This window comes from Manis javanica, chromosome 8 (assembly GCF_040802235.1).
Source record: "Manis javanica isolate MJ-LG chromosome 8, MJ_LKY, whole genome shotgun sequence".
In the NCBI taxonomy this organism is placed as follows: Eukaryota; Metazoa; Chordata; class Mammalia; order Pholidota; family Manidae; genus Manis; species Manis javanica.
In genome coordinates, this window is record NC_133163.1 from 99,901,148 (window position 1) to 99,913,505 (window position 12,358).

Below are 12,358 nucleotides of genomic sequence, written 5' to 3' on the forward strand. Positions count from 1 at the left end.
GTCAAGATCTAGAGATGCAAAGGCACCTAGCAACACGCGCAGGCTACGGGACGCACCCAGCAAGCCCCATTAGGCGGCCTGACCTTGACAAAAAAAGAAATATTGGAAGAACCATCATTTGACAAATACCCAAATTAATTGGCGTTACTTTCTCTCACTGCCAAGGATGTCCTGGGCCTACTTGCCTTCTCCTATCTGCTTACCACAAGGTGTAAAATGGAACACAGAAGGGAAGTTGTCAGATTATAAAGTGAGAACCCGAGTCAAGTAATACCAGAAATGTGATCATGTGTTGACTCTTTAATCTTCTTCAGAGAAAAAAGACAGGAGGAGTGGCGATGGCAGGGGCAGCTGTGGAAACGGAGAGAGGAGAGGCAGCAGCAGTGGGAATGGGGGCGCGGCAGAGCTACCAGCTCTCAGGACTGGTGTCGTTAGTGATGGTGATGGTGGCGATGGGATGGTGGTGGTGTGAGTGGCGTGGGCAGATCCCCCGAGAACAGAACTGCCCGGGCAAGGGTTTGGCTTATCTGTCACTACTTATCCACCACGCTAGAAGGAGCTTTGCTCGTGAAGGCACCTGCAGGACGCCTCCCCCCTGGCTGCCGGGCTGGTGGTGCAGGAAGTATTCTGGGAGTCCCAGCATTTTTGCCAGCCAGTCCATGACATTCATCTCGAGCTCCGTGCACACGGGGCTGGAAGCCTAAAGGAGGAAAGCAGTTTCATCCTGGGAGCCCCAGGGACCAACATGCCACGCCAGCCCTGGAGATACATCGTGTCTGTGCCCTGGCCCTGCCCAGGCCCTGACGGTATCAATGGGAACCTGACCTATCTTATCCCTGGAGAAGGGTCACTGACAGGTCCTTTGCCCCATCTCCACCCCATCTTCTGCCAAGCCAAAAAGGGGAAAAGAATGTGGGGCGTTGGATTCATACTGCCCTCAGTGAGGTAGATTCCCCTGGGCCCCAAGGCTCTGTGGAGAAACAGCCCAAGAAGTGGTCATGTTCATCTGACTCCCAAGTCCCTGAAGTACCGGCCGAGAAGCAATCTAAAGGCCAGAGGGGAAGCGCAAGGACTAAGAAACAAAACACTACTTCCTGGAAGAAACAGCAATTTTACTCACCCCCAATCCTCCCAACCCCCATTCCCACACCCTATAACAATTCAGGTGAAATATATAAAGCTGTTCTAGGAGGCTTCTGACACAATTTAAAGCTGATTAGTTATTAAGGGAAGTCTTAGGGCATATCCCTAACCTCTCAAAGACAGGACCACGGTGGAAGTTGTACCCATAGAAGCCCAAGTGCTTAGTTAGGGTCACAAATTGTAGCAATAACCAGATCACAGTCCAAATCTCATCTCTGCCTCTATAATCTGTTTGATCTTGGAGAGATCAGCTACTTAAGGCACAATTTCTTCACCTACAAAATGGGGCTGATACTAATGAATCCATAGGGTTAAAGGCTAAGAAGAGATAATTTATATAGAGCCTAAGCTCCAAGAAAGTAGTCATTGTTGATATTTAACTTGGAACCCTGTTCAAAGACCAGGACAAGTATGTCTGCCCCAGATATGTCACTTCCTGCTATGTCCCCCATCACCACTGGTTACAGCTACAGCCATTGTTACTCACCCAGGTGAACCCCAAGCAGTTGATAGCATCAGCCAGCATGTCTCCCAGCAGCGATGGCCAAGAGGTGAGAGCTGGGTAGTAGGCGTGCATATGGGGGCTTTGCCAGTGTACCACCTGGAGGCAGAGCATGTACACAGATGGCACCAAGAGGCATGGCAGTTGGCTTTCCTCCACCAGAGACCCTCCCTGGCAAGGGGGAGCACCCACTCTAGAGATGGGTTGACAGTTTTAAGACAGGCAAATAAGTTACACAACTCCATACAAGTAAGACATATTCATGGTGTTCTTGCCGACCACAGTTTCCTATTCTAAGCTTGTTGATCAGTGGAACATTGGCACGTATGCAAAGACCAGAAGGGAATATGCAGAATGACAATTGCTGTAGTAATTAGGATTGTGGATTCTGGGTAGCGTTCACATTAGGCTCCAGTGCTTATCCCCCATGCCACCCAAGCCCAGTAATAAATGGAAGGGGAGACTATGAGCTCCAGAAGAGTAGGCTGCTTGCCTCATCCAGTTTCTTGCAAAAAGCATCCTCTGTTTTATGGATCTATGAGCTCTCTGGGCAAGCAGCTCCTGTAGACAGTCAGTGTGAAAGGGTTCAAAGCTGTCTTTAGCTCCCCAGTAGGGATGAAGAAAAAAGTAGAGAGAGCAGAAGGGGTAGGCCAAGGGCACAAGACCCCTACCTCCAAATTAACCCCTGAACCCATAATCAGATTAAACTGATTGTAAGGAGGAGCCCGATGGACACAGAGGACCTTCCATAACAGGTCTCTGAAGTCCCCTCAGTGACTCACTGGCTTCACTGATGATCTAATCTAGCTTCATCTCACTGTTCTACAAGCATGGCCTGGTCATTTCTGCATTCATGCCTTTGGGCAATGCTGTTTCCCTGACAGGAAGAACTTCTCATACAGACATGGCCCTCCCAAAGCTGTTAATTCTGAGAAAGCTACCAAATATTCATTTTCTCCATGAGCCTTTCCCCAGTTCCTCAGCCCCGTTTGATCCTGTCCCCAAGCCTATGGAACACCCACTCACTATCTTTCTAAGTGCTCCAGCCCTACTGAGAACTCATTAGATAGCATCTTAGTGTATCATCAAGGTAAATTCCGTGCGCACAAATTCCTTTTATCCCTCATCAGCAAGGACATTGTGTATGGTAGAAGGAGCAGAACATTTAAACCCACGGAGACAGGTTCCAGTGTGACTTTGTAGATTTACTGTGAAGCCAATGAACTAAAGCAACTAGATCCCGTATTTGCATAGGTCTCTGTTGAGATACACACTTTTATTTTCTTACAGGGGATCTCAAAATGTGTATACAATTCAGACCCCATAAAAACAGGGTCCAACTCTGCACCACTCTTGACCTCAGTTCCTCATTGTATAATAAATCCTGTCTCCCAGGATTATTATGTGGATCATCCTGGAAGGAAATTTTGCAAAACGTAAAGCTGTGAGAATGGCAAGTTAATCACATGGTGACAGACACATCCTATACGCTGACTTGATGATTAGATAATCAGATCTCTTCCTGAATCTGCACCAGGAAGAATGTGTCATACGTAATAACAGTATCTTCCACTTGTCCATGCTTTATACCTTATTTAATTCTCACAGCACCCCAATGAAGTAAGTCTACCATTATCCTTCTTTTGGAGATGAGAATTGGGGCTGTCAGGGAGAGGCGGCATCCCATGATCACGCATGTCTTATAGGACAGATGACAGCACCAAGAGAGAAACCCAGGCTGTCTGAGTCCAGAGCTCGAGCCCCCAGCAGGATGGCGTGCTGCCTTCTCCCCCATGCAGAGCTGATGTGGTTTTTCTAAGCAGGGTTGGAAATAGTGCACAGTTTTTCCTCTCTGTGTGTCTAGGAGGTGGCAGGAAGGAAAAATTAATCTAGATTTCAGTGAGGTGCTGGCCAAATGTGAAAGCAAAGGGCCCACTGCTTTCAGGCCAGCTCTCAGAGCCTGGTGCAGCCTGTGAGATGAAATAGAGGATTGAGTCTTCATTATCGAGGTGCTTAGTGACAGTATTTAGGAAACCCCGAGAAGGGCTTCCACCTCCTGGCCCTATTGAGAGACAATTATCTGTTCTTGTAAGATAAATATGATAAGATAAGCTAGATGAACACTTATCAAAAGCAGACAGGCCTCTCTGCCAAGCAATGAGCCCCTTTCACTGCACCCCAGCAACTGCTGGATTTTCTTTCAATCCAATGAATCGGCTCATTTCCACCTCTTCTGACAGTTGCTTCCGGTTCTCACTACCAACTACAGTTAGCCCATCAGCAGATTACATTTTACAGAATGACATCCAGGAGATAATCTGATCAGGGAGCCCGCCTTCTGGGTAAAGCTTTACGATTATGAAATTTCCGAAAGACGCTTGTGAAATAGGCTGCATGGTCACAGAGATGAGTGTTTGGCTTTGGACAAACTTGCCACCAGTTTCTGAGTTTGACTAACTTCTCATCCCTGCCCCCAGGCATATTTCTGTCACATTTAGGTCCAAAGCTCTCTGGGGAAGTTGGAAGCAAATCTCAAGTCGGCCCGGGGAGGAGCCTCTGGACATGCAGTCAGGACACCAGCGCCCCAAGCAGGGAGAGGGAGCACAGCCTGTGGGATGGGGCTGCAGCTGAAGGGGCAGAGTCTGGGCGCGTGGCTCAGTCTAGGGGACTTAGTCCCTCACTGGTAGAACATCAGTGCAGTAAAAAGAGCAGAGCCTGTCAAGGAAGACTGGCCTAGGTTATGATCTTGGATCTGTGACTTTGTGAAGACAGTTAACTTCCCTGAGCCTCAGTTTCCTCATCTGTACAACAGGGATCATAGAGTCACTGTGTGATTAAAACAATCTAGCCTGTAATGCAGCTAGTACAGTGCCTGGCACATGGCATGGAGGTCGGTAAAGGCAGCCTTGCTGTGGTAGAATGACCGGTGCACTCACAGCCCAAGTGCTGAGGCACAGCTCCTCATCCCTTGTGGCCAGGTACGTCGGCACAGCCCATGGCAGATGGCTCCAGCTAAAGCCTCAGGAATCAGCCAGCTTCTGTCTGTTCTCTGGCCCTGCCAGTGCTGTCACCACATGTGCCCTTTGTCACTGAAAGTAACGATGATTCAGGGAAAGCCCCTTCCTGCTGCTGCAAAGCAGCTCAATCATGAGACTTCGCCCAGGAGAGGATGGACATGGCTCCCACCTTATGGGGGAGAGGGACTCGCCCAGCTTCCTGAGCCTCCCAAGCTGACAGTAGGGTGCCCACGGGGGAATGTGCTCTCAGCCTCCTCCCTACCTTTGGTGTGTCTCAGGATTTGCAGAAGAGTCCCTGGTTCTGCCCACTGGGGCTCTGCGACTCTCTCCAGCCTCCTCTCTCCATCTTGCTCCAGTTATCCTTTCCCCTCAGACCCAAATTTCACTTCCCACCTCATCCCATTAGATTTCCACATTTCTGTCAGACTAGGCCCTGGGATACAGTCCTGATTCCCCTCCAGCTCCCTAACTACCACTGCAGGTCAGCCCTGGCGTCACAAACCTAACTTCAGTCACAGTCCCGATCCTCTACATGCCCAGGAGACAGGCTTGGCTGTTGGTGTGAGGTGGTGCAGGGTCACCCCTGGCTTACCTAAGGCAGGTCTTTCCTCAGGCCTACATCCCATTCTCTATGCCCCCAAGGCCAGAATCACTGTCGCAGTGACTGTCTCTCACCCCAGGCATAATGATGCGCTCAATGTCCCCAAAGATGCTGTCCCAGCCGTCAGGTTACTCACGGGCAGCCTCAGGCAGCTGCGCTCGCAGGTAGCCAGGCCGCACGTCTGGAGTCACCCGCCCCTCCTGCACTGTGCTCAGGTACTGGCAGATGTAATCCACCATCTCTTTTCCTGCGAGGAAGGCAGAGAAGCAGGCTTCATGTGCCCTCAGTGGGCCTGGCCAATGCATGCCAGTCCCCTTCGGGTCAGCCAGGAGACTGGTGAGGGAGGAGATGATTCATGGCTGAGGTGTGCAGGGTCTGATGCCCCCATAAGCCTCATCTTCGGAATGTAAAACCTGAGTGAGGGAGTGAATGACTGATGGTGGGTGTGGAGCACGCAGATGAACAGGGCGTGATCTCAAAGCATAAAACGCCAGCACCAAAGTAAGGTATCTCCTTATATTCCCCTCTCCTTCTCCATATCAACCGTGATCATCTTTCTTTCCTTTCTTTTCTTCTCAAAAACAGAACACCTATGACATCTACACGTTCAGTAGAAACTCTGTGGCTCTTTTTACGAAAAAGTGCCACGTACACATGCACACCCCCAACCTATTCTTGTTAGCACAGATGGCAGCTCCCAGGCCAGCCTCTGATAAAAGGTGAAAAGCTATTTGTTCACCATTCCCACTGAGCCAGTAATTCCTCGCCTTTTTTTTTGACCCATGGACTTCTTTGAGAATCTGATTTAAACCCAAGGCTTAATCATACACAAAATTTCGTTCAAAATTTCCGAGGTTTATGGAATCCCTAAAGCACAACCACAGACTGAAACTAAGAACCCTGCACCAATTAGTATTTCTTGGGAAAACGCAAAGCCACGGCCTAATCCCTTGATTTCCTTGCCTCTGCCTCTACCAAAACCCCAGTGCCTAGAGCATGTTTTTGATGCTCAGAAAAACATTATTAAATGAATAAGGAAGAAAAACAGCCAGGTCAAATACTCTGAAGGCACTGCACATTATTATTCTTTCATTTCTGCAGGGAGGGTCTGGCTTCAGTGCCTCTGTTTCTTGCTTGGAGTCTCTCTTTCTCTCCCATTCCTGTGTCTGTGGCTTCATCTCTCTTTCTGTCTCTCTCAGTATCTCTAATTCCTCCTCAGTACTCCCTGTGGTCCTTTCCCAGCTGCAAAAATAATAATAATGACAGTAAAAGAGAGAAGAGGAGAGGGAACCAGATCTCTTTCCTCTGCACAAGCGTGTGCAAAATTCGCACCAGCAGGGCAGGCCCCAAAACACAACCGTAAAGGAGTCTTTCAGCACCCCTCCAGCCCCCATCCCCACAGCCCCATGTCTCCGGTGAGTGGCTCGGCACCCATGCGAGCGCTCCACTTATCCAGAGGCCGGATGAAATCGATTTGTGTTCCACATACAGGATAAATGTCCACAGGAACCTTGCTCTCAGCCAAAAGTACCTTTGGAAAGCAGTGAAATGTTTAATGCACACTTGAGTGTAAAGGCTGCTAACTACTTAGAGAGTTACATCTGGGTGGACTAGACCTGGGATGATAACTTACAGCAAAGGAATTTTATGCAATATAAGCTACCCGTAGGGATGAGCATATAGAAAGTTATAGAAAGAGAAATTAAGCAACTATATACTTCCCCTCTTAGGAGAGCCATGCCTGAAAATAAGTTAACTATTTAGTTTTGCTCATCACACAAGGCTTGAGACATAATAGCTGCTTGCTAAACATTTAAGGGATGAATGAGTAAATGAAAGACCCCCCACTGAGAGATTCACACATAGGGAAATGAATACAAAGAAATAAAAGATTTCTCAGTGATGACAGAATATGAAGGGAAAGTGCTTTTCAATTACAGAATATGAATCACCCCCCTCTTGCCACTTAGGAGATCAGGAATCCAGTCCCCTGTTCTGTGTGAGAAGGGAAAAAGGGGGAGCGTGACTCGGCAGCACAGCCTCTGTGGCAGCGGGACGGGAGAGAGAATGAGAGGGCGACAGGAGTTCTGAACTGACCTCACATTCCTCTCTCAGGGCAGGTTTTGCTGGAGTCACCTCTCAGCAGGTGAATCTAAGGCTCCGAATGACCCCGCAGAAGCCAAGGGCTGACGCCAGCAGCAGTTCCCGCAGGGGTGGCTGTGGGAGAGGGCCAGGACCCCTTGGTTCACCTCGCTCTCTGTATTCCTCGGGATCCATCACCTCCCCGGGTCAGGCTCTGCTCCTCACAAGACACACACGGACGAGGACGAAGGTGTGCTCCTGGGCAGCCAGCGCCGGCCCTTTATTTAGAGGGCTCTCCTGTTTTCCACCTTAGCTCCGCCCTCCGGGCACTGCCCCCAAGTCCAATTAATCCCACCCCTTATTTCTCCCAGTCCTTGATGGGAACAGTGAACTCATCTTTGGCTGGTCAAGAGATCCAGGACTTTAAGAAAGAGAGAGAGAGACAAAGATGCAGTATGAAAAGCGCTTCTAAATCAAAAAGCACACTTAGCAACCGAAGCCTGCAGGCAGCCTCCAGGTGAATATGGTAAAGGGCCCTCATGCTTTCTGCCCCTGGATTTACACCACAGGGCCTCAGCCTCCGTCAAAACTCCCAGCTCGGTAGCACGGCACAAAGCAATGCAGAATAAGCAGCACAAATTATCAGTATTACGACTGCCTTTGCTTCGCCATCCACCGCAGGGAGGGGAGGACAGGCCCTTAAGTGATGCTGCCCTGCTGGCCGTGCTGTGCTCAGCAACAGGCAGATGTTATCCTCTAACACAATGGGTTTTTAAAATTACTACATAATACTGATTGTTGCAGAGAGATGAGAGAACACAGATAAGCAAAAGGAGTAACAATTGAAACATCCCCAGACTTAATCACTTAGAAGGGTGTGTGTGTGTAAAAGGACATGTGGAAACTATACCGTAGGGAGGAGAAACACTACTCTTGGAGCTTGAGTTCTGAGCAAACAGTGATCAAATGCTTTCAAGGTGCCAAAAAATAGACTTTTTTGTTTGTTTCCATTCGATTCTTCATCTTCCTTGTCCTTTCTTTCAGTGGTATTTTGTAGTTACTACTTCCTTGTCTTGGACGCGTAGTAAGTCTCTGCGGACTTCAATAAAATGGCCTGCCATGCTCTTTCTTCTGCCTTACTGTTTGTCTCCTCCAGCCAGCCCTAAGTGTTGGCATGCTTCAGGGTATCACCCTCTTCTCATCTTTCTTCCTGGATGGATTTATCCATGCCTATGGCTTTAAATGGTACCGATGTGATAACAAAGTACAAACCTTGTGTCAAATTTATACCATGAGGCCTTCCAGTCTTCTGAGCTCAAAAGTCTTACATCCAGCTGCCTACGTGATCCCTTTTCATGGTCAGCAGAGTCCATGTCTGGTGAGAACCTTCCTCCTGACTTGCAGATGGCCATGTTCTTCCTGCTCTATCCTCACATATCATAGTCTCTTATAAGAGTACTAATGGTATATAGGGGCTTCACCCTCATGAACTTAGCAAAACTTAATTGTCTCCCAAGGCCCAACCTCCTAATGCCCTCAAATTTGAGGTTAGGCTTCAACATATGAATCTGTGGGGGATAAAAACATTTGAGCTATAACAGAATGTGTCTTTGTTTTTTCTTGGACTGGACATTATTCATTCATTCATTCATTCATTCATTCATTATAATCAAATGTACATCACAGTTGTTTAACAGTCTCCCTGCCCCTTCCCCTCCCATACTCCCCTCCTTCTTGGTAACCACTAGTCACTTCTCAATGTCTATGAGCCTAATGTTGTTTGTTCCTTCTGTCTTGTTTGTTTTTATATTCCACAAATAAGTGAAATCATATGGTATTTTTCTTTCTCCACCTGGTTTATTTCACTGTGCATAATACCCTCTATATACATCCATTTTGTTGCAAATGGCAGGATTTCTTTTTTATGGCTGAATAATATTCCAGTGTATATATGTACCACCTCTTCTTTAGCAGTCATCTATTGATGAACACTTAGGTTGCTTCCGTATCTTAACTATTGCAATGGTGCAGTGATAAACATGGGGGTGCATATATGTTTTTGAATCAGGGATTTTGTTTTCCTTGGGTAAATTCCTAGGAATGGAATTACTGGGTCAAATGATATTTCTATTTTTAGTTTTTTAAGGAATCTGCATACTGCTTTCCACAGCGATTGTACCAATTTGCATTCCCACCAACAGTGTAGGAGGTTTCCCATTTCTCCACATCCTTGCCAGCATTTGTTTTTTTCTTGTCTTTTGGATAGTGGCCATCCTAACTTTATGACATGATATCTCATTGTGGTTTTAATTTGCATTTCCCTGATGATGAGCAATGTGGAGCATCTTTTCATGTGCCTGTTGGCCATCTGAATTTCTTCTTTGGAGATATATCTGTTCAGGTCCTCCACCCATTTTTTATTGGGTTTTTTATTATTTGGGTGTGGAGGCATATGAGTTCTCTACATATTATGGATGTTAACCTCTGATCAGATGAGTCATTTACAAATATATTCTCCCATAGTGTAGGATGCCTTTTTGTTGTGCTGATGGTGTCCTTTGCTGAACAGAAGCTTTTTGGTTCGATGTAGTCCCACTGGTTCATTTTTTACTTTGTTTCCCTTGCCTGAGGAGATGCATGCAGAAAAAGTTGCTCATGTTTATATTCAAGAGATTTTTGCCTATGCTTTCTCCTAAGAGTTTTATGGTTTCGTGACTTACATTCAGGTCTTTGATCCATTTTGAGTTTACTTTTGTGTATGGAGTTAAACAATAATCCAGTTTCATTCTCCTGCATGTAGCTGTTCAGTTTTCCCAACATGATCTGTTGAAGAAGCTCTTTTCCCCATTGTATATTCATAGCTCCTTTGTCTTATATTAATTGACCATATATTCATGAGTTTATATCTAGGCTCTCTATTCTGTTCCATTGATCTATGGGTCTGTTCTTGTGTCAGTGCCAAATTGCTTTGATTAGTGTGGCTTTGTAGTAGAGCTTGAATACAGGGAGTGTAATCCCCCCAGTTTTATTCTTCTTTCTCAGGAATTCTTTGGCCGTTTGGGGTCTTTTGTGGTTCCATATGAAAATTAGAACCATTTGTTCTAGTTCATTGAAGAATGCTGTTGGTATTTTGATAGGGATTGCACTGAATCTGTAAATTACTTTGGGCAGGATTGCCATTTTGACAATATTAGTTATTCCTATCCAAGAACATGGGATAGATTTCCATTTTTTGGTGTCTTCTTTAATTTCTCTTATGAATGTCTTGTAGTTTTCAGAGTAAATGCCTTTCACCTGCTTGGTTAGATTTATTCCTAGGTATTTTATTCTTTTTAATGCAATTGTAAGTGGAGTTCTCTTTCTGATTTCTCTTTCTGATAATTCATCATTAGTATATAGGAATGCAACAGATTTCTGTATATTAATTTTGTATCCTGCAACTTTTCTGAATTGTTATTAGTTATAGTTTTTTGATGGTTACTTGGAGTTTTCTATGTATAGTACCATGTCATCTGCAAAGAGTGAAAGTTTAATTTCTTACCAATTTGGATGTCTTGTATCCCTTTGTTTGGTGTAATTGCCGTGGCTAGGACCTCCAGTACTATGTTGAATAAAAGTGGTGAGAGTGGGCATCCTTTTCTTGTTCCCAGTCTTAGAGGAAAAGCTTTCAGCTTTTTTGCTATTAAGTATGATGTTGGCCGTGGGTTTGTCCTATATGGCCTTTATTATGTTGAGGTACATACTCACTATACCCATTTGTTGAGAGTTTTTATCATGAATGGATATTAAATTTTGTCAAATACTTTTTCAGCATCTATTGAGATGATCATGTGGTTTTTATCCTTCTATAAAGACAGTAAGTATAATATTGGTCACCTGGGGCTTAGGGTTGGGTTGTCAGAGGTTGAAAGCTAAGGGGAGCAGAGTTTAGAAGGTAAAGTAGGGCTGTAGAAAATGTTTTAAAATTGGTTACTGTGATGGTTCCACAATGCTGTGAATATACTAAAAGCACAATTACATATTTTAATTGGGGGAATTTTATAGTTTGGAACTTACACTTCAGTGAAGTTGTTGATTAACATAAAATTTAAAAAATAGAATGCTTCAGGAATGGTCTTTGAGGAAAAAAATAGCCAAGCAGACTTGGACTAAAGTGATATTGCTGGTAGTATAAGTTGTTCATAGGACAGGGGTAGGGCAAAAGAATAACATTTTAATTCATTTTATAAAAGAATGACAATGATAATAGCTGACATTTATTGAGTATATAAAAACTTCCAAGCACTGTTAGGCAGTTTTAGTGGAAAAGTATGAGTTATTCTCTGGCCAAGTCTGGCTTGCTCTATTATCTCTCTTCTATTCTTCTGCAACTCCATTTATGCCTATGTTGAACACTTTTTCCCCTTATCTCATACATATGTATGTATATATAAAATATATAAATTATATTGTTATATAAATTATATATAAAAATGTTATATCTGTATTATATTCTCTTCTTTATTTTACATCTTCTTGTCTCTCTGAGTTTGAGGTTGAAAATTTTTTCCTGACCTTTTCTTGAGTTCTTTCTTCAGAAGTATCTAATATGATAATAAAACTGTTTATTGACTTCCTAATATCAGTTACTGTAGTTTTCTTCAGTTGCAGAGTTTTCATTTGGTTTGTTTTCTTATACTTTTCAATTTTTTTACCAAATTTAAAAATATTGACTCTTATTTCCCTGAACATAATAAACTTCCTTTTAAAATTGCTACTGAATATTAAAGAAGGCCTGTTTATGGAAAGCCATACCATGTTCTCAGAGAGCAAAACTCAACATCACAAAGATATCAACTTTCCCTAAAATAATTTATAAACAACACAATCCCAGTGAAAACACCAAAAAGCTTTTTGGGTGTTCGGTTTTAGAAATCAGTAGTTACTTTTACAGTTTAGAAGGAAAAGTATACTAGAATAATGAAGAAAACTCTAAAAGAAGAAAAATGAGAATGTTCCGTTCCCACAAAGTAG

The 12,358-nt window shown here is 44.6% G+C and overlaps 1 protein-coding gene across 10 annotated transcripts in view; it reads right to left on the bottom strand.

Moving 5' to 3' along the window:
• LOC140843147 (histidine decarboxylase-like) overlaps nucleotides 1–12,358 on the bottom strand; it is a 67,879-nt gene that overhangs the window by 12,145 nt on the left and 43,376 nt on the right. The window contains exons 1-4 of one of the 10 annotated variants that reach the window (XM_073211795.1): nucleotides 7,513–7,637; nucleotides 5,338–5,510; nucleotides 1,631–1,744; nucleotides 578–700 (exon numbers count right to left, since the gene is read on the bottom strand). The exons of 3 other annotated variants lie outside the window; for them this stretch is intronic. In XM_073211795.1, coding sequence (XP_073067896.1) covers nucleotides 578–700; nucleotides 1,631–1,744; nucleotides 5,338–5,346 — 246 coding nt within the window. In that variant the 5' untranslated portion in view covers nucleotides 5,347–5,510; nucleotides 7,513–7,637. Of the gene's footprint in view, nucleotides 1–577; nucleotides 701–1,630; nucleotides 1,745–5,337; nucleotides 5,511–7,360; nucleotides 7,638–12,358 lie in introns of those variants that run through there. 6 more of the 10 variants (XM_073211794.1, XM_073211793.1, XM_073211797.1 and 3 more) reach the window with 6 other exon arrangements.